The sequence below is a fragment of the Terrapene carolina genome, unplaced genomic scaffold, assembly GCF_002925995.2.
Source record: "Terrapene carolina triunguis isolate 2854851 unplaced genomic scaffold, T_m_triunguis-2.0 Scaffold120, whole genome shotgun sequence".
NCBI classification, from domain to species: Eukaryota; Metazoa; Chordata; order Testudines; family Emydidae; genus Terrapene; species Terrapene triunguis.
The window spans coordinates 11895507-11912534 of NW_020664471.1; the positions used below are offsets into that span (position 1 = coordinate 11895507).

The window sequence follows — 17028 nt, forward strand, 5'->3', positions numbered from 1 at the left end:
TACAAAGTGTACACTGGTCACTTTATATTATTTTTATTACAAATATTTGCACTGTAAAAATGATAAATAAAAAAAACTCTGAAAAATGAAATAGTATTTTTCAATTCACCTAACCAGTACTGTAGTGCAATCTCTTTATCATGAAAGTGCAACTTACAAATGCAGATTTATTTTTGTTACACAACTGCACTCAAAAACAAAACAATGTAAAACTTTAGAGCCAACAAGTCCACTCAGTCCTACTTCTTGTTCAGCCAATCGCTAAGAAAAACAAGTTTGTTTACATTTACAGAAGATATGCTGCCCGCTTCTTATTTACAATATCACCTGAAAATGAGAACAGGCATTCGCATAGCACTTTTGTAGCCAGCATTGCAAGGTATTTACATGCCAGATATGCTAAACATTTGTATGCCCCTTCATGCTTTGGACATCATTCCAGAGGACATGCTTCCATGCTGATGACACTCGTTTAAAAAAATGTGTTAAATAATTTGTGACTGAACTCCTTGGGGGAGAATTGTATGTCTCCTTCTCTGTTTTTCCCGCATTCTGCCATATATTTCATGTTACTGCAATCTTGGATGATGACACAGCACATGTTGTTCATTTTAAGAACACTTTCACTGCAGATTTGACAAAATGCAAAGAAGGTACCAATGTGAGATTTCTAAAGATAGCTACAGTACTTGACCCAAGGTTTAAGAATCTGAAGTGCCTTCCAAAATCTGAGAGGGATGAGGTGTGGAACATGCTTTCAGAAGTCTTAAAAGAGCAATACTCTGATGCAGAAACTACAGAACCCGAACCACCAAAAAAGAAAATCAACCTTCTGCTCGTGGCATATGATTCTGTTTTGGATCGTCATTGAGCAGAATTCGTCATCAGCATGGACGCATGTCCTCAGGAATGGTGGTTGATACATGAAGGGACACATGAATCTTTACCACATCTGGCATGTAAGTATCTTGTGACGCCAGATATAACAGTGCCATGTGAACGCCATTTCTCATTTTCAGGTGACATTGTAAATAAGAAGTGGGCAGCATTATCTCCTGCAATGTAAACAAATTTGATTGTCTTAGCGAATGGCTGAACAAGAAGTAGGACTGAGTGGACTTGAAGGTTCTAAAAGTTTTACATTGTTTTGTTTTTAAATGCAGTTTTTTTTGTATATAATTCTGCATATGTAGATATTTAATGAAAAAGAGATTGCACTACAGTCCTTGTATTAGGTGAATTGAAAAATACTATTTCTTTTGTTTTTTACAGTGTAAATATTTGTAATCAAAAATAAATATAAAGTGAGCGCTGTACACTTTGTATTCTGTGTTGTAAGTGAAATCAATATATTTGAAAATGTAGAAAACATCCAAAAATATTTAAATAAATGGTATTCTATTATTATTTAACAGCGCGATTAATCGCGATTACTGTTTTTAATCGCTTGACAGCCCTAATATCAAGGATTTCACAATTTGGCCTTTAATAGTTTCAAGTTAGCTGCTGTCTGTAAATAATCCTCTTGGAAGGTAGTTGGAGCTTTTTTACTGAAGTGCTAAAGGAGTCCTATTGTAGGTAGTTGGAAGATGAGCAAATACACAAACCAGGGAAGTGAGAACTGCCTGTAAAGGTCTGGCAAATACATACATTGCTTGTGGGGGGTGGATAGAGAGAGCGAGAGCGAGACATAGAAGAGCTGTAGTTAGCCATGCAATTAAGGTTGAACAGGTCCACAACCAGTTCTACTTTACTGGCAAAAAAGTGCAGTTGCATGAAACAGCAAAATATTTAATTATCATTTTTTATGTGAATGACAGCAGGCTGAGTAGTGACTATATTTCCTGGATTTCCTAGCACAGCAGAATCCCTAGAATTGGCCTTGGCAAGGTCCTTTCCATCACATGCTTTCCTGCAGCTGCTTTCTGTCTGGCAAGTGGATGGGACATAAAGGCAACCAACCTCTCAGTGCTGAAAAGCTAAAAAATGTGACACCTCTTTCCCTAAACTTGGAGGCTTATTTTATATCAGAGAAACATATGTGATTTTTTAAATCAGCCCCTATAATTCGGTGGTGGCAGCAGTTATTTGGCAAAAATTCAGCTGCAAAACTCACCTAGTGGGGCTCAGCTCCCATATTTTGTCTCTCCAGGCACAAAAATTTCCCAGTGATGTCTCTGGGAGATTCATGAATGGAGAAAGTGAGCAAGCACAGTATCAGAATCCAGTTCTGATCTATCTTCTGAGAGAATTTCACTTTTTAAATCACAGCTAATAGTCAGGAAGTCTATTTAAAAAAAAACCCAGAATTTGGAGAGACAAATTAAATCCTGATGTAACAATTGATTTCAGTGGAGTTACACCAGCAATGACTTTGGTCTTGTTTTCTAGGTGTAGTGGATGTAGATCTGTACTTGATATGTCAGTGTCATTTCTCCACTCCCCTGTTAACTCCAGTTAGCTGGGAAGGGATTGAAATTGAGGAGAATCTTGTGATCTATTTTATTTAATCACAGAGTTCTTGTCAAATTTAATCTTCAGCAAACTCAGATAAACAGAACTAGCAAGAGTGTGAAGCTGAGGATGGCAGTGTGACATGCATGCTTTCAGCCTTGTTTACAAAGGAAAGTTCTACCAGTTATATAGGAATAACCCCATCAGTGGAAATTCTTATTCCAGAATGAGTGGCTTTTTTTGGTTTAGTTCGAACCCCTTCCCAAATGATATAAGCTAAATTGAAGAAAGGTGCATCTAATGGAATGAGCGTCCACACAGGGATATACTGGTATACTGCTTAAATTTACACCTTGTTATAAATTATTGTTGGAGCTCTTGATTTGTGATATATTTTTTTCTATATTGGTGGAGGGGAAAGGAATGGTGGAAACTCTGGGGGCCAACTATTTTGAGAGCATCAAAAAGCAAAATACTCTCTTGTGCCTTGTTTTTTTTTTTTTGGAGAGGGGCTTCTGAGGTACAGTAGTCAGATTACCAGTCAGAGGAGGCCTGGTGGTTCATATACAATAAGCCCACATATTTTAGGGTGCTTATCCAAATTGCCAAATATTTAGTAGTTTACCTATCACCAATTTTCACATTTACCTTATTCTAGAAAGGGAGATTGGACACTGGACAAAAATTCTCTGTGGGGAAAGCTGGTTGCTTCAGATTGAGATCATAGTCATGTTTTAGGCTCAGGGACAAGTTTCCTAAATACAGGGTGTTGACAATGCTACTGTTAGTTGATCTAAGGCAGCAAGTCATTCAACAAAGGAATGTGTGAACAGTGGGTGATGTGACATAAGCCAATGGTAAAATTTGAAATTTCTCATGAATGAAGGGACTGCATTTCCTTCACAGCTAAAACACTTAACTTGGATTCATCATTTGTTCTCAAGATTTAAAGCCAAAGATGACAGGTGGCACCGTATTTAAAGTGCTCTCAATTGATATTCCTCCCACTTAATAAGAGCTGTTGATGCAAGCAGTGCAGATGGATCCTCAGCTCGGAATACTAGCCATCATATGACTCAGGAACCAAATGTGCTTTTACGTGCCAACCGCAGCCAGACATATTACAAACCTGAAGCATGGATTTATTTTTGACTCTGTAAAACATTTCTGTAGAATGTATCAGTTTGCTTTTTTAAACAGTTTAGTGTCAGCACACTAGGGAAAAAAGGTTAAAATTATTTCCTTTTTGGAAAGGAGGTAAAAACCAAACAATTCTAACAGTTAATTAATCAATGTATTTAAAATGGATAGACTGTGCAAAACACAGTGTGCGCTCATATGGAAATGGAATTAGAATTATTGTTGTCTAAAACTGCTTTTTTACCTATTTCAAGTTTTCTGAAAAATATTGATCACATTTGTGAGTGCCAAGAAGGCAAATTAATTTGTACCAGGATTTCTATGTTTTGGTGCTAGCAATGTTTTGTATGTTGATGTACAATAGATAAAATAATGTTTAATTCTAATTTCAAAGACAGCTATGTAGAGTGATATTGTTGATTTGAAGTAACAGCATACAATTTTAAAATTAACTTGAAAATACCTGCCAATAGCAAAAATGTAATCAAAATTATAGTTCAAATCCAAACATTGAGAGTAAATCATGTCTAGTTTTCAAATGTCATAAACACTATCTTGCGCTGAAAACTGCTTCTTGCATAAACCAGTCACAATCTACCTATATTCCTGATCGTCGTATTATGTAATTTAATTGGTGTGGAACCAAGTGCCTCAGTGCCAACTGGCAGAAGGCCCACTATACTGTAACTCATATCAGGCCTAACACACTCAACACACTTGTCAGAATATTTAGCCAATGTTTTGTAAGGTATCATAAAAACTGGTGACACACTGACCATGAATATCATTGTACGATGCATGTTCAAAGAGTTATGTATTTATGCTGGAAATATGTTCTTAATATTTTTTGACGGCAGTGAATAAACCAAGCTTGCCATAGACAAAGGAATGTGGAATTACCTGGCTGCCTGGCTTGATCACAGGCAGAGGACAATGAAAGTACATTTACATATAAGGTAAACAAAGAAATCAAACTAATGAGTGGTGGAGGAAACATCTTGGTGAGCACAGTGATGAGGGGGGGCACTGAAGTCTGAACCCCCAGGGGATCTTTCTGACTCTTGAAGCAAAGACAGTGAACTTTGGGAAATATAAGGAGAGCAAAAAGACATTTTAGTTATTCATCGCTTCGGGAACAAAAGGGACAGCACCTCTAATTCTGTGAACATTGGATCCTCTTGCTAGAAGGGCTGGAGATGTTGGTAACTTTATATAAGTGAGAAAGCGGTTTAGGCAAAGATAGTAGCTTGCTAAAGTTAAGTCTTGGACACTAGAAAGCATGTTTTACTTTGTTTTGTTTGTAACCATATCTGTCTCTTTTACTCTTGCTTAGTATCACTTAAATCTATGTTCTTTATTAATAAACATTCTTAGTTTTATGTAAACCATCTCAGTGCTGCTATACTGAAGTCAAGAGTTCATCCTCAGCTAACTTAACAGGCTGGTGTATGCATTGCCTCTTTGGAGGCAGCAAACTTAATTTCTGTGAGTGTCCAGTGAGAGGGACTGGACACTGCAGAGATACATCTCTGGGGAATTCAGGAACTAGGGTTCACTGTATGTTACCTGCAAGGTAAGCTGAAGATGGGCAAAATCTCAAGTTTGCTGATGAGGTGGACAGACTGGTGGGGCAAAAAGCTGACAGTTTAAGCCCCAGCAAAACTCGCTCTTGCTGAAGCAGACAGGTATCAGTGGCTTACCGTTTTGGGTTTCCTAAGGAGAGTATCAAATTGGGTAAAGGGACACAAAGGAACCATTTTAATTTTTAAACTTCAAAGAGTTCTTAAAATACCTAATTACATTTTAACTAGATTCATACTTAAACATTAGAATGCAGCTTTTAACTTCAGTTTCTGAATGAGTATGGAACACCATTTGTCTTTGTCTAAACTTGCAGCGATACTGTGTTAGCACCATGGTATTCAGCTGCATCCTTTGCTGTCTTCCTTTTTCAGCAGTGTGTTATTTTTCTAGAATAGACAAGGCTTACCACTTGTTTTGTAGTAATGTGTATGATGAGTTGGCTGATGTCTATAGGTAATACTGGCCTTTACTGAATAGAATCAAGATCTTGTGTGAGAGAAAGGAATGTGTTAATATGGTGAACACCAACCCATTTTCTACCAAAAATTACTACAACTTACAAGCCAGAGAAACAAGGAATGGTAGATGGAATATTAATTTTCTCTTAATGCCAGTTCAGAGATGTGACTCCCCACCACACACATTATTTTAGTCACAGGAGGTTTTAACTAAGTAGACGTACCATGACTAAAGAGAAGCAAATTTTAATAATTAAGTATTTTTAATAATGAAAAGAAATAAATCACTTGGTTTGTTTAGTATCACTCTCTTCTGCTCTTTCTGGTAGAAACCACACCTTTAAGCACAGGACTGCCTCATGTGGGGATACTTCTGATCCCACTTCCCCCTGCCCCCCCAAAGCCCCAGAGGCACTAGAGCTCTTCAAATAAATGGTTGAAAATTTATTTTAAAAGTGGCAAAAATATTTTTTATCCTTACCTCATTCCCTGAAGTGGACAAGCCATTTTTACTGAAGCTTTTTAAAAGAAATTCTCTTAAGGCAGAAAATAAGCATGGAAAATTTCAGCCCAAATGGTTAAAGTTGGAAAAGTTATAAGCAACTGAAAAGATGGTCTTATAATAGAAAGTGTTAGGTAGTCTTAACTGTAGCCATTGTTATCAGTTCCACCTATAATTTAAGCACCTAATAAAGTGGTCTGATTTTCAGAGGTGCTGAGCACCCTGAACTTCCATAAATATGGATTTAGATGCCTACTTTTAGGCACTCATGTCTGAAAGTGTTGACCTATATACTTACGATTATAGCAACAGGCATGCTTTGAAAAGTGTGACAGTACTGATAGGTCTGTAGTTCTCTCTAAAAGAAACTAACAGTGCCTGCATTGATTTTTTTGACCTTGCCAAACCAGTAGAGTTTTCCTCTTTGGTCACAGATACATATGTGAACATGACGCACACCATTTCTTGCTGCGCCTATTTGTTTTATTATTGTGGAGTGTTAGTAAATATAAATTTACAACACTGAAAGAGTCAGGAAGGGATTCGGTGTGATTTTTTTCTTTTGGAAAATTAAACAGCAATCTCTGAGTATCATAGTCTTTGTTTATTTTATGTTTAATTAAGGTTGTCTATTGCATTTCTTCCAGTATCAATAGCTATACAATTGTTGCTCATTGTTTCAGCATTCAGACCCAGCCATTTTCCTTTATAAGCAGAACTAGTACAAATGTAAAGATCAGAAAACTGAATTTACCTTTAGTAGTAGCTTTAAATCTAATCGGTTTGCAGTTGCTGCCTGGTAATTATGTAATTCTTGAAAGGAATTTCAATTAATTATACCTCTACCCCGATATAACACTGTCCTTGGGAGCCAAAAAATCTTACCGTGTTATAGGTGAAACTGCATTATATCGAACTTGCTTTGATCCACCTGAGTACGCAGCCTCGCCCCCCCGGAGTACTGCTTTACCGTGTTATATCCGAATTCGTGTTATATCGGGTCGCGTTATATCAGGGTAGAGGTATATATTTAGGAGACAACTAGCTGTAACAGCTAACAGTTACTTTTGTCATACACTCAACATAGGCTTCAAACTACACTCGTTAAATCAGTGGCAGAATCAGGCACCATTTGAACTCCACTTTAATGACTGAAGAAGTTAATAATTAAATGGGACCTCTGTAACAGAATCTTACTTGATCTGACATTAGACCCCTACTGCTGCCTCAATTTCTTCACTCTAGTTAACTCACTGTCTCATTCTCTGCAGGTCTTCTAGCGCTTCAATCTGCCACTCTTGGATAGGCCATTCTCATGTTTCTTGTAGAGTTAGCTCTCCAGCCAAATTAGGAAGTCCACCTCTACTTCAGGGCAGGGGGGAAGGAAGGGAAACAGGGAGAAATGGAACCAGAAGTCCCACAAAATAAGACTGACGTCCAATAAATTCATACTAGGTGTCCCCTTAGGACATGTGGATCAAACCTCAAGTCCATACAATGCTTTTGTCATCAGTGGGCTATATAGGTACTTTTCTAGACCCCCCCTTGGGCTCAGCAGTCCATTTGCTCTATTGACAACAGAAATGGGACTTTCTCCTCATACCCTAGCTGGAACCCCAAGCCCATACCCCTAAGCAAGCGTGAATGTCAACTCCTTCAACTGTTCATACTATCCTGTTCAGGCTACGCTACCTCCTCTTGGATCAACCCTTTCTCAAGGCCTCCTAATTCCATTTGTATTAGGGTTCCTTCAACTACCCTTGTATCAGAACTGCAAGGACCATCTCTCTCTCTCTCTCTTACTCTCTCTCAGTACCTTTGAACAAGAGATCTCAGCTGGTCCCACTCCAGGCCTCTCGCTTTGGAAAGACCTTCTCCAGCTCTTTTCTAGACCAGTGCCTCCTAAAGAAACTATTTTAAAATTAATTTTATTTGATTTTCCTTCTAACTTAGCAGGCTTCCTCTTATAGGAAGCACCCCCATTCCCCATGATGATTGGTCACCTGACCAACCACCAGCCCAAATCCATCACCTGGGAAAAGTAAGGCTGAGCCCAACTACCCTGAAAGGACCAGTTTATGCTGTGACAACACCTATCACAGCAGATCAATGTCTAATCCAACCCATTTTGTACTAGTGTCTCCTAATGCCAGACTTGCTTTTTATTTTTTCTTAATAAAAAACAAAATTATTTCAACCTCTTTTATTTAGGGGGACTTGATCAAAGTCTGTCAGAAAAATCTCCTGTGAGGTTGTGAATTATTACAGTATGAACTGTGGGCCAGGATTTTTGCATTGTCAGTGAATAGCCCGAGGACACTATAAGTCAAAGATGCCTAATGGATTTGGATGCCCAATTCCTATTTAAAATTCATACTTTCTGGGAAACACCAATATTTAATTTCCCTTTGAACCCCAACAATTTCACAGAAGTTGGAGGACAAATGTGACTTTGGCCCTCACATCAGGGTAAACTTGCTAAATTGCTTTTTGGTAAACCACGAAGCCACAAAAAGTGGATTTTGAACATCAGTCGGAGTTACAGGCACTTGACATTTCTGAAAATCAGTCTAATTCAGGTACTTACATGGATGGTTCCCCCTTTTCCCACAATTCCCTTGAGCACACAGAAGCCTTTTGGAATGTCTCACAAGCCATTGCTTCAGGGAGCTGGGCTGAGAACTTGTAGACCAGATACCTAGAGGGTCATGAAATTGCAATTGTTGATTAAAGTGCTATGTGTAAGCATGGGGTACAAATCCACCCAAAATGGGATAATTACTGTGGCTGCATAGCACTATTGATTCTTACACTGGTGAAATCCCACCACTACTAGCGCAGTCACATTTTAGGTGATTACACCTCTTGGGCATTTAATCTTAGTTAAGACAACTGCACAGCGCTCTCTCTCTATATATATTTACTACAGACTGTGAATGGATCCTGCAGTCCTACAATGTCTGATGCTGATTTCTTCAATAGCAAGATTGTCCTCAAATTAGCATATTTCATTTTTAGTTGTCTCTTTATATTGGTTGGAATTAAAATCTCTTAAAAAGATACTTTGATAATTCAGTCAAAATTCCATCCCCTTGTTCCCTTAAGCTCTGGCACAAAATGTCACTACAGCTTGTAATTAGGAAAATTATCTTTTGCCTCACTTGCCACGAAGATGAGGGTAACAGTTTTACACTGTCATTAATACCATATTTGCGTGGATGCCACAGAAGCAGGACTGAGTATTCCTCTCCCACACTCTGTGTCAAGGGCTGTCAGGGTGGGACAATTTGCATTAAGATTTCTTTTTAAGTGAAATTTTAAATGGCCTCATTCAAATGCCAAGCGAAATTCTTCCTAACAAGCCAGAGCGACTTGAATGAATCCAAACCGGACAGAGCTCTAGGGCAGGTCAGCACTGCTAGGCAGCCAGTGACTCAGCCCCTTCTCTCTTGTCCCTCTCCAGCACAATCCCCACCACACTTGTCTCAGACTCTACTCCTGGCACCCCTTCAGATACCCAACTCTGCCTCTCCCTCCAGAGCTCCTTTCAGCTCTGCCTCTTCCCAACCTCCTTCCTCAAATCCTTGACATCTCCCTATCACACTCCCCGACCCCCAGAGTGCCGCCCCTGACTTCCCTCGGCTCCCAGTGCCTGCCCCACTCTCCCCTGCCCCTCTCAGGCCCCAGAGTGCCTGCCCCAAGGCCCCCAAAGCTCCTAAAGTGCCTCTCCCACTCCTCCCTCCCCGAGTATCTGCCCCACTCAGTCCCCTGCCCCGGCCCCCAGCTATCTCAGGCCCCCGTCTCCACCTCCCCCTTCCGCTCCCCCCGCCCCCGCGCAGGAAGTGACCTGGCCCGAGCGGGAGGCGGCCGTTCGCTCGGTTGGTTGCTTCGTCACCAGGAGCCGCTGTGTGACTCGTTAGGACGGAGCCGGGCGCAGAGGGCGGCGGCAGCAGCGGGGGACGGCGCCGGCGGCAGCCATGGCCGGGAGCGGGAGCGGGCCGCCCGGGGAGGCGCCGGGCTTCGTGCCGCAGAAGGAGATCGCCTACAACAAGCTGCTGCCGTACGGGGACCGGCTGGAGGCCGAGGCGAGCCGCCTGCTGGCCCAGATCAAAGGCAACCTGGGCCGGGCCGTGCAGCTGCAGGAGCTGTGGCCCGGGGGGCTCTTCTGGACCAGGAAACTCTCCACGTGAGTCCGCCGGCAGGGCCGAGGCAGCGCCTCCCTGCGGGGCGCCGAGGGCAAGCCGGACCGGGGCAGCTGGGATTGGAAGAGCGGCCGCCCCGCTCGGCCGTAGGGCTGCGGGGTCGGTGTGGTTGTGTGTGTACACACCAGCCGTCGGTGCCCCCGGGTACGGGTGTGTGCGAGTGTGTACACGCATCCGTCGTCAGTGCCCCAGGAGTATGGGGGTGTGTGTACACGCACCCGCCGTCGGTGCCCCTGGGGTATGGGTGTGTGTGTGCTGCCGTCGGTGTCCCGGGGTATGGGTGTGTATGCATACACACACCTATACTCGGAAGCACCGACGGCAGGTGTGTGTGTGAACTCACACCTGCCGTCGGTGCCCTCCGGGGTATGGGTGTGGGTGTACTCACATCTGCTGTCGGTGCCCCCCCGGGGTATGGGTGTGTGTGTATGCACCCCCGCCATCAGTGCCCCTGGTGTGTGTGTACACACACCCCTGCCATCAGTGCCTGGTACCCCAGTGCCTGCATGTACACCCGCCATCGGTACCCCTGGTGAGTGCATGTACACATGCCATTGGTACCCTGGTCCATGCATGCCTGCATATACATACACCATTGGTACTCTTGGTGTGTCAGTTTGTATGTACACGTGCCATCGGTAGCCCTGGTGTGTGTGTTTGTACGTACATGTGCCATCAGTCCCCCCGGCATGCGTGTGTGTGTATACGTGCCATTGGTGTGTTGTCCCCCCTTCCCTGGTGCACGGATGTGTGTTCACATGCCATCAGTGCTCTGGGGTGTGTGTGTGTGTGTGTTTTTACACGTGCTATCATTGCCCCTGAGGTGTGAGTGTACATGTGCCATTGGCACCCGCAGGGTGTGTGCGTGCGTGTGTACACACCCACCTTTGGTATTCTCCCACCCCCAGGGGTGTACACAACTGCCCTTGGTATCTCCGCCCTCCCCGAGGGTGTGTGTGGGTATGTATGTACGTCTGTCCCTGGTATCTCTCTTGCCTTTGGTCGTGTGCGTGTACACACCCTCCCTTGGTACCTTCCCTGGGGATTATGTGCACCCACCCTTCCTGCAGTTGTGTACTGGTCCTCCATACTCCTCCCCGTGGGTGTGGGTGTGTACCCACTCTCAGTAACACCCCCCAGCGAGTGGGGGTGTACCTGCCCTCAATACTCCTCCCCTTGGGTGTGTGTACTTATTGTCTATTTACACACACACACACACTGGTGGCGTGCACCCGCCTTTTATTACTCCCACCCCAATGTGTGTGTACCTGGCTGTCCTCTAACCCTGCGCCTCCGTGTGTGTGTGTGTGTGTGTGTGTGTGTGTGTGTGTGTATGCGCACGTGTGGGTGCCAGGTTTTTCTCTGTAACCTGCCCCCTAGTGTGTGTTTGCCTCGCTGTCCTCTGTAACTGTCGCCCGTATGTGTGTACCCAACTGGTGTGGGTGCCTTTTGCCCTCTATCCCTTTATTTCCCCAGAGTTTTTGCTCAACATTAATGTGCGGGGAAGTCCCCGTGGGCCAAGCAGTCTGCAGGCTGTGAAGGGAGGTCAGTGAAAGCAGCTCAGGCTGTGAGCGGAGACCCTCTTCTTTAGCATGTGACAGTGCAGAGGCCCCCAACCTCTGCACTATGAGTCTGTCCTGTGTCCATTAAACTCCAGCCCTCATCCCCCTCTGCCCCCACGAGCCAGTGGGACCTTTGTCTGGGGCTATTTATAAAGGTGACACCAGCAGGAGCTGGGACTGGAGCCAGGTTTTAGATTGTTGCAGGTTAAACCCTATCTTTAAAGTAGCTGGGACTGATGCTGGTGCCTCTGGGAGCTGCTGCTCTTATTTAGGGGAAGCTGGAGAGCTTCTGCTGCTGCCTCCCCAACTGGTGCAATTTCCACTGTAGGCTCATATTACAATAGAGACTAGACTCCCATTTCAAGGCTGCTTAGCCTGTTAGTCTCTGTGGAAGAAGGATTTTATTGGCTTTAATGAAGGTAGTTACTCACTAAGCCTTCAGTTATTTAGCCAGAAACTGTACATGACTGCTCCATCTCTCCTGGGAATAAATTTGTACTAGTCATTGCTGCCAAAAGTAGCACACAGGTTTTTGTTCAGTGGTTTCTTCTTGCACATCTGTGTATACTTTGTGGGGAGAGTAGACTGTGATAGGGCAGTAGTTCTACTTTCCAAAGAGAGGTTATGTTTCAGGGAAACTGAATTAGACTCTGGAATACGTAACAGACCCAGTTAGTAACTTGTTGAGCTTAACCTCAATCTCTTCTCTGGCACAAAATACTCTTTTTCTCTGCAAATGTATCTAATGTTGTGTCACCATGAATGATACAAAACAGTCAAAGTGTACTTTGGAATAAGAAGTAAGGGCAAAGAGGGATGTTTCATTGGCAAAGGCATCTTTGTCTACTGGGAAACTATTAATTTTATATATTTAAGTGCCTGATGTGAAAATCTGCTTCCTCTCTCACCTTTTCCTTGTTAAAGAAATTGATTCAATTTGTAACCATTTTGCAGTATTGAGAGGGAAACAAGTTTGAAGAGATTTTATCCTTTGGACCCACAGTTAATGAGTTTCAAAAGGTGCCTCAGGCTGGGATTTTCAACGTTCCCAAAAGAGTTAGGGACCCAAATCCACTAGAAATTCAAGAGGGTTTAAGTGTCTAATTCCCTTAGTCTCTTGAAAATGTCAGCCTTAGGTGCTTTTGGAAAAAATCCCATATTAATTTATCCTGGGTGTATGATGACAAAAAGCTGTTGTTACCAAGTAATGGATGTTTGGATTACATAAAATGAGTTTATGGGTTCAGTCCAGTTACACTACTGGATACACACACATCAAAACCGGGGCCATTTTTTGTTATTCACCGTCCAAGGTCTGAATGGGCATGGAAATGAAACATATGCCTTTCCACCCAGAGGTGGCAGAGCTTTCTGGGTCAGCTTGCCCTTCTGTTAGTCATATTGTAGCTACACTGTTGAAATTCAGTTTCCAGTGCTTTCAAACCAGTGTATGTCATGAACATCAAAAGTACTGAAGTGCTGCCTTTCCAAAAGGGCATAATTTCAAAATTGAAATTTAACAGTCCCTTCTCCGCAGCAAACACATTTTGTAGGTGCAGTATTTAAGTATTATAAAACAGTCCATTAACAAAAATTGCATCAGTGCTCCCCCTGGTTCTTTACTGGTGGGAGCATTAGCATAGATTAGGTTCTGGCATTTACTAGCATTTTTGCCACTGTGTTAACAAAGCCCTACAATGGTTAAAAACAGAGCTGCCAGAGCCTTGTCTATATTAGGGCTCCCGCTGGTGCTAATGATGGGTCTGGTGGTAACACCAGTGGGAATTTTTTCTAAAATTTTCTGGTGTAGATGAAAGTTGGAGGTGTTTTTGGCATTATAGAAATGTGTAAGTACATTTTAAAAAACATAGCCAGTTTCATATTTTCGAATGATCTGTTGTTCTGCCTGGCCATGTATATGATGCCATTTTTATATGGCAACTGCTGCAGTCCTCTAATTAGTGTATCACATCTATATGAATAACATTCTGTCTTTGCTAAGCACTCTGCATCTCTACAGCAATGACATTTGCTACATAATGGAGACTAATGAGTAAGTCAGTTTCTTAGGGATCTGTGACGACTGCATCTGGTAGTCTGGTTCCTAAATTTATTGTAAAGTGGCTCTTCACCTATGTAATTAAAAAAAGGCAAAATAGTATTTTTGAACACTTGTTGGGAATTTAATACATATGTGGTAATTAAGAATCTGGTTTTGACTAATGTCTGTGCAAGTGACCTTGTGTTTACCAAATAGTATTCTTGGATAGCATTACATTTGTAGGTGCAAAATGACTCACATGACTGCATTATGAGACATTTTGAACTTGATTGATACTGTTTTTCCCGTAGCCATCTGCTAACTCATACAGTTTACAGTGATGCCGGTTGTTTTTAGTCTTATGGCAGAGGTTCATATGCTAATGCTGTCAAAACATGTTGTGGCATTTGTCAGTGGCTTACAGGAAGGACTGCCTCTGAAGGTAGGGTGACTTTGGCAGCTCATCTGCTGGAGTTAGGCTCTTTGCAGTTTGACAGTGTGTATGTTGAACTAACCATTAGATATCATACTGTAAACTGCAACTACTGTAACAGTTTAGTCAATATGGCAGTAAGTGCATTCCATCTAGAATAATTTCTGTGCTGCTCTGTGAATCAGAAAAGGGACAGGACTAGTATGTTTTGCCACCTCCTCTTTGAAGATAGAATTCATTGTGTGTGTGATGCAGCTAGGTTCTCTCTACTGAAGGGATAAAAAATGCCCTTTAGTTAATCCCAAGATTTCTGTGGTACTATAATGTATTGCAGCGATATTGGAACACGTTTGCTTAAAAAAAATACTGGGGGAGAAGTGGCGGTTAACTCTTTATTCCCTCTCCAGCTGTCCTACATAAGTTACACACCGATTTTCTGTATGAACTTACTTTTCTATAACCAAAACCAGACAAAAAGGCAGAATCTTCAGAGTGGTAAAATTATTGTTTAGTTTTATTGCAGATGTCCAAATTTAAAATGTTGTATTCTCATACTATTTCATAAAGCAATTAACTCTCCAGAAAACAAAAGATGCACGAACAGTAAATAAAAAATATATATGCACTTACTACATACAGGCATATTAAATATTTTATATGTATTATTATACACGTTTTTAAGTGTTTGTGTGTATATAGTGTTTGGGGTACACAAGGAGTACAAGATCATACCTAAATACATTTTCAATTGAAATAGTTGAAAATCAGTTACTACTTCAGTTCTTGTTGACAACTGCATCTTGGATCTTGTTTACTGCATATTGCAACAACTGAGACCATCACTAATACATAGGGTAGTTTTGGAAATGCAGCTGTTTCAGATGTCCATGATGTCATCAGTTGTTTAGGAGGAACACAAAATGCTAAATCAGATCTCATCAGGTAAAATGCCTTTCAGGTCACTTTTTAAATGTATTTGTATTCCTTGTACACTCAAAATTTCCAGTGAAGTAAATGGACTCTTTAATTGTACCATGTACACAACCTTTAAAGAGAGAGAACTCTCTTCCATTAAGACATGAATCCTGCAATTACCTTACTCATGTGAGTCCCATTGACTTCAATGGGACTAATATAAGTAAAATTATACTTGTGTTTGAAGGATTGGGGTATACATTTGTGACTAGGTTCCATTATAAACTCCTTTTTTTAATGCCCTTCCAACTTTGGCTAGCAAATTAATTTGTCCTGAAAATTTCCAGGTTTATTCTGAAAGCAAAAGAGAATCTTTTTGAAAAGTTTATAGTCCATCTGAGAACACTTTTTTAAAGTTGTCATCACAAAATTATCCTAATCTAAAAATTTTGACTAGTGTCTTTCTAGCTCAATTTTTTTTTTGCTAGTATCACATCAGTTTTTCCACATCGTAATATCTCATTGTGCATATTCTTTATTTAACAAATATAGATTATAATTAAATTAAACAAAGTTATTAAAGTTCTTATTGTAATTGTTATGACAAACAGTTTATTCTCTGGTGGCTGGTGCAGCTTAGGAAGGGTCTTTTTATAACTTTATCCCTTAGTAGAGGTAGATGCCTATATTTTTGGAGCAAAAGGACCAAGATTTGTTCCTAGCAACTTAGTTTTGTGTAGCTGAGGTAATTATTGTTGTTAGTAGCAACAGATTTGTTGCAGAATGCAGGCAGATGCCAATGCATGAAAAATGTGATTCAGCTGTTTTTGAATTACAGGTTGCACAAAATTAAAATGAATGTAAATCCACTCAGTAGGAGATCTATCTGTATGGTTGCAATCAGTATTTCATTATAAGCTTTGCCTTTACTCCCTATTCTGTCTGTGAAGAAATCACATGTTTTTCCTGGGCAAAAGTTGGGACTCAAAGGTACACAAGAAGAATTTTAAAAAATGAAGGTAGTTTAAATGGTTTACAAACCCATGACTAGCACTTTATTTTTGCATCTCGTATTTCAAAAACTGCTTTTATGGATCCCTGTGGATTTGGACAGAAAACTATACTCTACTACCCATGAACAATTTGTATTGGAAACCTTGGAGGATTTTAGAAAAGTTCCTAAATTTATAAGTGAAAGCAGTTCTCAGTCTTAACCATGGCAGCAGTTCTCAGTCTTAACCACCTTTCTCTAATACAGTAACTCCTCACTTAACATTGTAGTTATGTTCCTGAAAAATGCGACTTTAAGCAAAACGATGTTAAGCGAATCCAATTTCCCCATAAGAATTAATGTAAATAAGGGGGTTAGGTTCCAGGGAAATTTTTTTCACTAGACAAAAGACTGCACACGCACACGCGCGCACACACACACACACAGTATAAGTTTTAAACAAACAATTTAATACTGGTACACAGTGATGATGATTGTGAAACTTGGTTGAGATGGAGGAGTCAGTGGGTGGGATATTTCCCTTACTGCTAAATGATGAACTAGCAATTGGCTGAGCCCTCAAGGGTTAACTCTCTCTCTACACAAGGCAGCAGGAATGGAGGGAGATATGCGCATTTCCCTTAAGTACACTGCCTTGTTAATTAGATCAGCTTGCTGAGATGCAGCTGCTGCAAGCTCCCTCTGTCCTGAGTCCTGGTCTGTCCCCCCCTGCTCTATGGAAGATG

At 41.4% G+C, this 17028-nt stretch overlaps 1 protein-coding gene across 1 annotated transcript in view; it reads left to right on the forward strand.

Annotated features, from left to right (window-relative positions):
- The first annotated feature begins 10097 nt into the window (after positions 1-10097).
- Positions 10098-17028, forward strand: part of PSME4 (proteasome activator subunit 4) — a 207189-nt gene continuing 200258 nt past the window's right edge. The window contains exon 1 of the mRNA XM_026652532.2: positions 10098-10324. Coding sequence (XP_026508317.1) covers positions 10116-10324 — 209 coding nt within the window. The 5' untranslated portion in view covers positions 10098-10115. The remainder of the gene's footprint in view (positions 10325-17028) is intronic.